The sequence below is a fragment of the Alexandromys fortis genome, unplaced genomic scaffold (genome assembly GCF_014885135.2).
Source record: "Alexandromys fortis isolate MF-2015 unplaced genomic scaffold, M_Fortis_MF-2015_v1.1 scaffold_140, whole genome shotgun sequence".
Classification (NCBI taxonomy): Eukaryota; Metazoa; Chordata; class Mammalia; order Rodentia; family Cricetidae; genus Alexandromys; species Alexandromys fortis.
In genome coordinates this window covers 2,099,581-2,109,398 of record NW_026068048.1, presented here as the reverse complement: position 1 = coordinate 2,109,398, position 9,818 = coordinate 2,099,581, and the positions used below count along the sequence as shown (strand labels likewise).

Below are 9,818 nucleotides of genomic sequence, written 5' to 3'. Positions count from 1 at the left end.
GCTTAGACTCCGGAGCGAGAAGGGTTAAGCCGCCGATCGACTCGGAAACCTTTGAGACGGGTCGCCACGCGCTGACGTCACCGCGCTCACGCAAGGGAATCTTCCACCTCCCAGTTCCTCTCCAGACTCGCGCTGCAGGTGTCCCGCTCGGAGGCGGGGCGCTCAGCGAAGCGCTGCGCCCGTGGAATCCCCGCTCACGGGGAATTCCTGTCCAGCCCGGGCACCCTGCACCGGCCGTGCTCTGGGAAATCCCAGGGCGGGGCAGGTCCCGTCCAGAATGGACCCCTCAGGTCCAGTGCCGGACCTTCGGAACCCAAATCTGCAACCATAACTGTACCTCAACGTTGCAGTGCCACCCCCTCCTTGGAGGAAAACTCCGGGTCCCTTCGTCCTCTTACAGGACCCCAGGATCAGGCCTCCCAGCCCTTGCATCCCAACCTCCAAGATTCCAGATCGCTCTCTTAATTTCCAACACTCCCAAGACTCAGGAGTCCAGAATCTTCAGCCAGCTCCCTTAAACATTGAGAACAATCCTACTCTCAGGGCCCAGTTTCAAGGCTCCAGTCAACCCTCAAGCGCTCAGAAAGTCGCGTGCCTCGCTTTACCCCCATCCTTACCTCGCGGATTCTTGGGTCCAGATTGCGGGCCCCCAGGGCCGCGACCTCGGCGCTGCGCCAGCCTCGCTGCTTCTCCCGCGGAGCCGCCGCCGGGTCCCCGATCTAAAGCCAGGATCCCCGCGAGTTTTTAAATTGGGGTTTTGACCACGCCCAGTTCAAGGAGGACCCCGCCCACAGTCCTTGGGAGTCCCCGGTTTCTCGCTAGAGCGAACTTATTCTCTGAATGGGAGGGGCTGACCTTGAAGGGTCTGATCACCTTGTCTCCTGGGAAGGAGGATGTTAGGGGTCCTGCCTCCAGGAAAAAGGGGACATTGGGTGCCCGGAATTTCTAGTCTGTGGCCAAGGGGATGCTGGAGGCCTTGACTTGGTTGTGCATAGGCAGGGCAGTGCTGTTCGGTCCTGGGGGAGAGTCCGGACCCCATGGTCTCCTGGAGAAGTTTTCAGGCAAGGGTCCTTTAGGCGGTTTAAATCTCTACCTCTTTGCACGTGGCCTTTCCCTTCTTTAGAGTCAACTTTCATTTATGACTCCCCCTCCCCGCCCTTGGTTTCAGTTTTGATTTGTGTGTGTGTGGGGGGGGGGGGTTGTACAGAGAGGTAAAGGTTCCTGTAACCCAGGCTGGCCTAGAACTCTAGGTGACTGAAGATAATCTTGAACTCGGCTTGACCCTCTTGCTCTCATCTCCCAAATGTCAGATTACAGATGTAGGCTACCACATCCAACTACCAATATTTAAGTGTTTTTGTTTTGTTTTGTTTTGAGACAGAATCTCATTATGTAGCTCTAGTTGTTTCGAAACTCATTCTGTAGACCAGGCTGGCCTTGAACTCACAGAGATCTGCCTGCTTCTGTCTCCCAAATGCTAGGATTAAAAGGTGTGAGCCACTATATATGGCTCTAATATTTGCTTTTAAAAAATTGGTGTGTGTGTGTGTGTGTATGTGTTTGCATGTGTGTGTATGTGTGTGCAGGTATATGTGTGTGTGTGTGAGCTCCCTGGAGGTCAAAGAACACATATACTCTGAAGTCTACTGTAGAAATGCTTCCTTGTTCTATGGATTCTGGGGCTCTAACATAGGTCAAGTACCTTCATCTGCTGAACCATCTCCCTAGGATCTTCCTATATAGCCATGGTTAGCCTGGCACTTGCTAAATCAGCCAGGATGGCCTTGAACTCTGAGCCATCTTCCCCCACGGTCTGCCTAGTGCTGAAATGACAGGCTTGGACCATCCTGCCAAGCTCGTTTATTCATCTTAAAAACTTTTAGCATAGAGGAGACACTTTGCTGGGCGCTTGGGATAGAGAGCTGTGAACCAAACAGGAATTCCCAGCCCACCAAGGGACGGACATTCTCAGTTCCCACTTGGTGACCTTCCTTGACACTTAACTGTAATGTTAAATGTCTCTCCTGATTTCAACATTCTGCCCAGCCCTGGTCTCTCCCTCCCGCAGCTTCCTTAGCAGCTTCCTTAGCAGATTGCTGGTTCCCTCTCTCTCCTCTGGCAGTGCGTGTGTGCGTGTGTGTGTGTATGTGTGTGTGTGCGTGCACATATGTGCATATGTGTATATGTGCGTGTGTGTATGAGTGTGTATATATGTGTACACTTCTCTAATGAGCTCACGCAGTCTGAGGGCTTTAAATGCTGTGTTTTAGCCATCAGCCCTCTCAGATTTACATGCCAGGACCCAACTGTGGACATTCACATCTCCAGAGAGCTCGTTCAGGATTTCCAGCTCAGTGAGCCCACAAGCAGGCAACCCTCTCTCCCTCCTAAACCAGCTCTTCCGAAACTTCTGTCACCCTCTCTCCATCTTTCTAATCTACTCAGGTCAGAAGCTTCAGTCACCCTGGTCCCCTTTCTAACACACACCCTCTCCAGCCCCAAATGTTATTGGCTTTGCTTCCAAAATATTTCCAGAATCTCACTCATGCCCACACTATGGTCCACCTGCCACTCCCACCCTGATCATGACAGAAGCTTCTCTGGGTGGTCTGACTCCCCCAAATTTGTTACCCAAAGGAAGTCTTAAGGACACACATGTACCCACACACAGGAAGTAGGTAGTATAGTCACCAGCAGTGTGACATCCGTTCTAGATACCTCTCTTTCTCTTCTACTGTTCTGAGGACTTCTCTGGACCACAGTCTTTGGCCAGATCCCTTCAGGCCCCAGTCCACCATGACCCCTCCAGGCTACCTCCTCGTGTTCCTGCTTCTGCTCCAAGGTGAAGCCAGCAGTTGGGGATTGAGGGGACAGAAAGGCTGTCATTTGATGTTGGGGTGCAGAGAGCAAGCCCTTCTCCTTGTGCCCTTTTCTTTCTTGAGAACCACTGGGTCTCAAGGTCTGGGTCCTTGAGGGTGGGGGTGGGGTTCTGGAGCTGTGCGCTCCTCTCATCGCTGGGTGACTTCTAGTTCCCTTTTCTGGTCACTGTCTGTGCTCCAGGAAAGCCCCATTTCCCCTTTACCTCTCCAGTGTGGAGCTCAGGTCTCAAGCATCCCACCCGCCCTGCGATCGTGTTGGGGACTTCTCCCCCCACCCCTATCCACCTTCTCTGTCTTTCCACAGTGGCTGCAAGTCAGACGCCAGCAGGTGAGGAATGAACTTCGACAGCTGCCTCCAATCCTGAAGTCTGGTCCGCAGCACTCCCCTGTCTAGTGACATCTCCCAATCCCAGCCCTTTCCGGTCCATCTCGTCTCTTTACCACCCAATTGAAGTGATGGAAACAGAGACTCTTCTTAACAGATTCCTAGTGTGCCCAGGGTAGAGCCCTCGGGGTTCTGTGACTCCCCAGCCCCTCTAATCTCGCTCCCTCTCTCATTTCACTCCCTAATCCCAAAGAATCTGGAATCTACCCTCTCTCCGGGATCTTGCTGGGAGGAGGAAGGCTGGGGGGAGTGGGGGAGGACCGACCGACGACGACGACGGGACAACATGACTCTCTGTGGGCAAAGAGAAAGGTCTCAGCTGCCTGCAGGTCTGGGCTCTAACCCGCAGGTTCCTGCTCCGGATGTGGGCCTCTGTCCCTGCCACTCCTGGCAGGCCTGGTGGCTGCAGATGCGGTCTTGTCCCTCCTGATCGTGGGAGTGGTGTTTGTATGTCTGCGCCAACACAACAGGCCTGCCCACGGTGAGCAAACTCTGGGGTGGGGCCTGGAGAGTAGGTAGCAGTCCCCAGGGAAGAAGGGGGTCCCACAAAGGCAGTCCCCGGGGAAGCCCTGGAGGAGGTGCTTGGGAAACCCTGGGGGAGGTATCTGGGGAACCCCTGAGGAAGCCCCTGGTGCAGGGGGTCTCCCAGGAAGGTGATGTGGGAAGGGTGGTGGGTGGTCATGCTTCATGCTCCCTCTACCCCACCCACCAGACGAAGGCAGAGTCTACATCAACATGCCTGGCAGAGGCTGACCTCTGCAACTTCTGACCCGCCCCAGCCTGGATCACGTGGGGGTACCTGGGAACACACTCCTTCCAGACTGGAATAAAGCTTTCAAATACCTCTCTAGTCTTGTTCTTCCCAGCGTCTGACTTTTTCCCAGGGAGCTGTTTTCCTGGGAACATTCTCGGGGCTCCACTGTTACCCAACGCCCCACTACAACATAGCAGAACTCAGTCATGGTTTTTTATTTGGGGACTGAAGTGGGGAGAGGTCAGACATCTCATGGGGGGGCACTGTGTGGATCTGCATCCCAGCAGTCCTGCTCCTAGGAAGGGCATGTTGAGCAGGCATCAGGAATGACTGGATCCAGGCATCAGGTTGCTGACCAGCATAGGGTGGGCTCATTTGTAATACTGCCTCTGTGTGTTAAGGTCACTGTAGACGTCTGGCCTCTGGCCCTGAAGCTCCTAAAAAGACAGAAGCCATCATTGGAGTGGTCTTCGCAAGTAAAAAAAAAAATCTAACCTCCTAATGACCTTCGTTCGAGGTCCCTGGCAGCTTCTTTAAACTTGGGATCATGAAAGAGATCCCAATTTTATTTAAATTTGCCCTGCATTCCCCTTGCTTCCCTGCCCCAACACCAGGGCCTTTGCGCGTGCAATTCCCTCTACCTGGAGCACCAACTCCCTAGATCTTCAACTCCTCCTTGCCTGTCTTTCTTGGACATTTCTCGTTTTCTTCATCTTTAGTCTCTTTCCCAACCCCACCATTTTCATATTGGCCTGCTTTATTCTCTCCATAATGTTCTCCCAAAATGATTTTGTTAATTGCTTCAAATTAGTCTCTCCAATTAGGATGCTGGGCGGACCCATGTAGGTCTCAACCAATCCACCGAAGGCTAAATAAATCAGGCCGACACTCTGCCCTAAAATTTTCTGACTCTAAGGGACTGGACAGTCTTCGAAGTCTTCTGGGCTTTCAGGGGTCAAACTCAAGGATTTCTGTTTGTTTGTTTTGCTTGTCTCTCTGACACAGGGTTTCTCTTTGTAGCCCTAGCCTACCTAGAACTCACTATAGACCAGGCTGGCTTCGAACTCAGAGATCCTTCTGCCTCTGCCTCCAGGGTGCTGAAATTAAAGGTGTGCACCACCCACACCAGGCACCGAACTTTAGATTCTTACACTCTGCAAAGAAAACTTTCTCCAGCAGGGAGGTGTGAATGGGCCAAAGTGGCTGCAGGCAGGGAGGTAGAGAGCCTTGTCTATGGCTCCAAGGACAGACTTTCTGGTGCCAGGACCAGTCTGCATGTGTGTTTCTCTCAAGAAGGAGTTTTCTGCCCCTCACTCACATCCCAGAGGCCAGGAAGGAGTCCTGAGGCTGGTGGGACGGCTCAGTGGGTAAATCACGTGCTATGAACCCTGACAACCAGTTAGAGTTCTGAGACCCACAAGGTGGAAGGAGGGAACGGACTCGCACGGGCTGTCTTCTGATGTCCACATGGCTGCCAAAGCAGATGCATCCCACCACCCCCAAACACCCACAAATAAGATAAATAAATACTAAAATGAATGTGATTTTAAAAATAGGAAAAGACTTGATGTCCTCCTATGGCCTTCCTACACACACACCACACACACATACACCACATACACATCACACACCACATACACACTATACATATGCTACACATACAAACCACATACAACCACCACACACACACCACACATACATACACAACATACACATCACACACCACACACACACTACACATATGCTACACATACACACCACACACACACTACACATATGCTACACATACACACCACACACAACCACCACACACACAAACACACACACACACACACGAGTCTTGACAGGGAGGGAGCGGACATGACTGATGACATTATGGAATTTAGGAGTGAATTCAATGACAGCCTGCACTGTCCCTACCTTACACGTATAACTTTGACTTATTTTACTTTGACTTAATTGTTTTTTATTTCCTGGGTTGAATCCAGGGCCTCGTACATGCTAGATGAGCATAGACGGAGCCACATTCCCATCTTACTCCACTTTGAGCTTATTTTTCTCTTTTAAAAGACAAGATAGGGTTTCATGCTGCCTCCCTGGCTGGTCTGGAACTCTCTAGGTAGACCAGGCTGGCCTCAAACTCACAAGGATCCACCTGCCTCTGTTTCCCCAATGCCGGCTTTAAAGGCGTGAGCCACCGTGCCCGGCTCTGGTTTATATGTTTGAGATATTATATATAAACTAGACTGACCCTGAACTCACAGTCCTCCTGCCGAGCTCCCGAAATCCTGGGACAGTGTGCTATTTGTTGTTAATGTTTATTTTGGTGCTGGGTATTAAATAAAGGTCTTTGCAAACGCTAGGCAAATGCTGTATCACACCATGCCATATGAGCCCCTAGGCTCACCCCTTTTTTTTGAGACAGAGTCTCTTTCTATGGCCCAGGCTAACCTCAAACTTTCTCAGTAGCCCAGGTTGACTTCAAACTTCCCATCGTCTTGCCCTCCAAGTTCTGGGATCACTGTGCTTTTTGTGTGGAGTTTTCTGAGCCACTAACTTTGGTCAGCTGCTCAAAGGAATGGACGATGCCCACACCGCGCTTCCGCAATGCCAGAACTCTGGTGGTGCTCCTCTCCTTAGCAACACCACACTTAGACTGACTTCTGTGCCTCACCAAGGGCTTCTCCCAGTCTGACTGAGGGGCAGGCTTTCCCCAGATCCGTGTCAGCCTAACAAAGACAGAGCCCCTCCATCTGCCCCCACACATCTGAGGCTGAGCATAAAGGTCAGGGTTGATCTCTGACTATATTGGACAGTCATAGTCAATCAATCAACCTTTGATTTCAAGATTGGAGGAGTTGCTAGGGGAGGTACCTTAAGGTGCTGGGAAGGGTAGTGTGTGTGTGTGTGTGTGTGTGCGCGCGCGCGCGCGTGCATACACAAGCAGGACTAGGAGCAGGCAAGAGTGAAGGTAGAGAAAGATCTGATGTTCTTACCTGATAAGGTGACTCCGTCTCAGCAATGCGCTGTTTCCGGGTCCCTGCAGAGGGATACAGAGTGTAACAGGATGTAAAGATGGACTAAGCTGTGAATTGGGACTATTTTGTTGTGTTGTTCAGTTGGTTGGTTTGGTTCTCCAAAGCAAGATTTCTTTGTATAGCTCTGGCAATTCACTCTAGACCAGGCTGGCCTCGAACTCACAGAGATCCACCTGCCTCTGTCTCCCGAGTGCTGGCATTAAAGGAATGTGCCACCACTGCCCCTGTTTTGGTGTTTTAAAACCAGCTCTTCGGGCAACTTGAGAGATGGTTCAGCAATTAAACACAGGCACTGCTCTTGCAGAGGATGCTAGTTCAATTCCCAGAACCCACACTGGGTGGCTGGATCACTTGTAACTCTAGTTCCAGGGCATCTGGTGCCACCCTCTGGCCTTGGAAGACTGCAGTGTCTATGTGTACACGTGTGTGTGTGTGTGTGTGTGTGTGTGTGTGCGCGCGCGCGCGCGCGCGCGTGAAGGTGTAACTCAGTTGGTAGAAAGTACTTGCAGTACAAAAGGGAGGCCCTGTCTGGGTCCTCAGCATTAAGGGAGGAAACAAAACAACCAGCAATCACAAGGCAGCCCTCCCATCCTTAGCCCCCAGCCCTTTAGATATCCATGACCTTTGAAATTTCCCACACTCCCCAGTTTCCAGCAGGCCAGCACCCGCAGACCCCACTCACCCTCTGCAGTGCCCCGGCCGCGGCCTCGAGGTATCAGGCGGCCCAGAGAGTATACAGCCAGAGCAATGAGCAAGGTGAGCACCAAGTCACCCAGCACAATCCCAGCCAGCACGCCGGGGCTCACGGAAGAACAGCTGCACTCTGGGAAGGTGACACAGGAGAATGAGAAGGGGTGACACAGGTGGACAGTCAGAGACTGGGTGTTAGCAGAGAGAGGGTTAGAAGAAGGAAAAGGGGTGACAAGAAGTCTTTGAGAGGAAGGGAGAAAGATTCAGGGTGTCATGGCTTACCACTCTGGGCCTGGACGGGACTTAATCCTAAAGAGGAAAAATTAGGTAAACTGAGGGAGGTAAAGGCAGGAGAATGAGAAGGTTAAGGTTACCCTCAACTACATAGCAAGTTTAAAGCTAGCCTGGGCTATATGAGATTCTGTATCCAAACGGAAGATATAACTCATGGCCCATCAGACAGTGGATGGAGAAGCTGGAGACGCAGGAGAGGGCAAGTGTCCCAGCTCCCAGGCGGTGGGGCAGAGGCGACTGGCCAGTGTGTAGGATCCATGTCAGTTTGTCTGGTTGAGATGTCCCCTCCTACTGCTCCTGCCAGGTTCCAAATCTTGGGGCCTCCAGCTCAGGGAGAAACCCACAGGCACTAGAGGAACCTTCTTCCTCCTCCCAGCCCTCCCCTTTTGTTGTCCTGTCCTGTTCCTTCCTGCTCTCTGCCCAGCTCTGGCCCCAACCTGAGCTGAAGACGCAGCAGACAGCTGCAGAAGCCCCCGACTCACCTCCCACGGTCAGAAAGACAGGAAGGAACAGAAGATGACGGGAGGGCTCCAGGGCCCCCATGGTGGCCAAATGTGCACTGGACACCACAGTCCAGGGGCTGGTGGTGTCCCGTCCAACCAAGTGAAGGAGGAAGTCTAAGGTGGGTGGTGGCAGCAGGAGGAGGGGACAGCAGCTGGGAGGAGGGACACATAGAAAGAATGCGGCTGGCCAAGGGGCTGGGCCACAGACCTGATGGGTTGGACAAGAAGGACAAGGGATATTCACGACAGTCCCTGGTCTTCAGCTCCAGACAGAGGACAAATGTTATAACAGGAGGGACAATGGGTGACAATGACTGAAAACAGCTCAGCCTCTCTTGGCTGGGCAACCTTGAAAAGTCACTTAGCCTCTCTGGGTCTCAATTTTTTTCACCCACAAGCTTGAGAGTAAAATTGTACCTTTTTTTTTTGCAAGGTCATTTGCTAAGTGACATTCTGAGGGCAGGGTTCAATACTTCCCAGTCCTGTAAGCATCAGCTACAACAATTATTTGATAATCAAATCCCTAATAGGGCCACTGGCTAGTAAGAGAAAGCATGGGCAGGAGCGCTCTTGACGGTACTCTGAGCCCACAGTATTCTCCTGTGGTAAATAATGCCTTTCTCTCTCCCGTTTTACAAAGAGGGACAGCCACACAGGAAAGCACAGATAGGGGACCCAAGACCTGAAAATGGCCATTTCAGAGGAGGAAGATAGATGAAAGGCAGAGAGAAAAACAACAACAAAGCGAAGGGGGTGAGAATTCGTGCCACAGATGTGCACGCCACAGAGACAGAACTAGGGCTTGAGGTGAGGCAGGTGGTGGCCCTGTGGTGACCACTGGGCCTGGCTGGGCTGAGAGGGGAAGCAGCTGGGAGCCAGGAAGGAGGGGACTCACGGGGGCGGAGGGGGAAGCCGGGGCTATTTTAGTCCTAGTGGGAGCCTAAACTGGAACTTGTGAAGGAGGAACCTGAAGCTGGAGCCCCTGGGCACCAGCCAGATGCATGGAGCCCCTCCCCCACCCTCGTGTCACACTGTGGCACCCGCGTGCAGGAGGAAGGGGAAGCTGGATGGTGGTCATGGGACAGATGCCGATGCCACTGTGGGAGCGGAGGACTCTTGAGTTGGGGTGGGGTGGGAGGGCGTCTCTGATAATCATGGCCACTACTGCCCAGGCCAGGCGGAATTCAAACATTTCTTCCTAAGGTCTAGAGCTAGGATGGCAGAAAGAAGCCTCTTAATATGAGGGCGAGCTGAGTGAAGGACAGCTGGAGACCT

The 9,818-nt window shown here is 52.4% G+C and overlaps 2 protein-coding genes across 3 annotated transcripts; one reads left to right on the top strand and one right to left on the bottom strand.

Annotated features, from left to right (window-relative positions):
- Positions 1-2,715: 2,715 nt before the first annotated feature.
- On the top strand, positions 2,716-4,111 carry Hcst (hematopoietic cell signal transducer). The gene is made up of 4 exons (XM_050119233.1): positions 2,716-2,842; positions 3,184-3,207; positions 3,614-3,745; positions 3,977-4,111. The coding sequence occupies exons 1-4, from the start codon at positions 2,797-2,799 to the stop codon at positions 4,015-4,017; spliced, it is 243 nt and encodes an 80-aa protein (XP_049975190.1). The 5' UTR covers positions 2,716-2,796; the 3' UTR covers positions 4,018-4,111.
- Positions 4,112-4,218: 107 nt separating this feature from the next.
- On the bottom strand, positions 4,219-8,684 carry Tyrobp (transmembrane immune signaling adaptor TYROBP). Of its 2 annotated transcripts, XM_050119230.1 has the most exons (5): positions 8,523-8,684; positions 8,029-8,055; positions 7,739-7,879; positions 7,015-7,058; positions 4,219-4,455 (listed from the first exon to the last, which is right to left on the bottom strand). In XM_050119230.1, exons 1-5 carry the CDS (start codon positions 8,581-8,583, stop codon positions 4,390-4,392), a joined length of 339 nt encoding a protein of 112 aa, XP_049975187.1. In that variant the 5' UTR covers positions 8,584-8,684; the 3' UTR covers positions 4,219-4,389. The 2 variants fall into 2 exon arrangements, with proteins under 2 accessions (XP_049975187.1, XP_049975188.1); XM_050119231.1 differs by lacking the exon at positions 8,029-8,055 and having other exon boundaries at positions 8,523-8,679.
- Between the last annotated feature and the right edge of the window lie 1,134 nt (positions 8,685-9,818).

What these genes read in the sequence shown, in the direction of transcription:
- Hcst (XM_050119233.1), top strand. Translation starts at nt 2,797, where the DNA reads ATGACCCCTCCAGGCTACCTCCTCGTGTTCCTGCTTCTGCTCCAAG. An exon ending in GTTCCTGCTTCTGCTCCAAG is followed by an intron (nt 2,843 to 3,183) that starts GTGAAGCCAGCA and finishes GTCTTTCCACAG; the next exon opens with TGGCTGCAAGTCAGACGCCA. An exon ending in ACACAACAGGCCTGCCCACG is followed by an intron (nt 3,746 to 3,976) that starts GTGAGCAAACTC and finishes CCCACCCACCAG; the next exon opens with ACGAAGGCAGAGTCTACATC.
- Tyrobp (XM_050119230.1), bottom strand. Translation starts at nt 8,583, where the DNA reads ATGGGGGCCCTGGAGCCCTCCCGTCATCTTCTGTTCCTTCCTGTCTTT. An exon ending in TGTCTTTCTGACCGTGGGAG is followed by an intron (nt 8,056 to 8,522) that starts GTGAGTCGGGGG and finishes TTTCCTCTTTAG; the next exon opens with GATTAAGTCCCGTCCAGGCC. An exon ending in TCCCGTCCAGGCCCAGAGTG is followed by an intron (nt 7,880 to 8,028) that starts GTAAGCCATGAC and finishes TCACCTTCCCAG; the next exon opens with AGTGCAGCTGTTCTTCCGTG.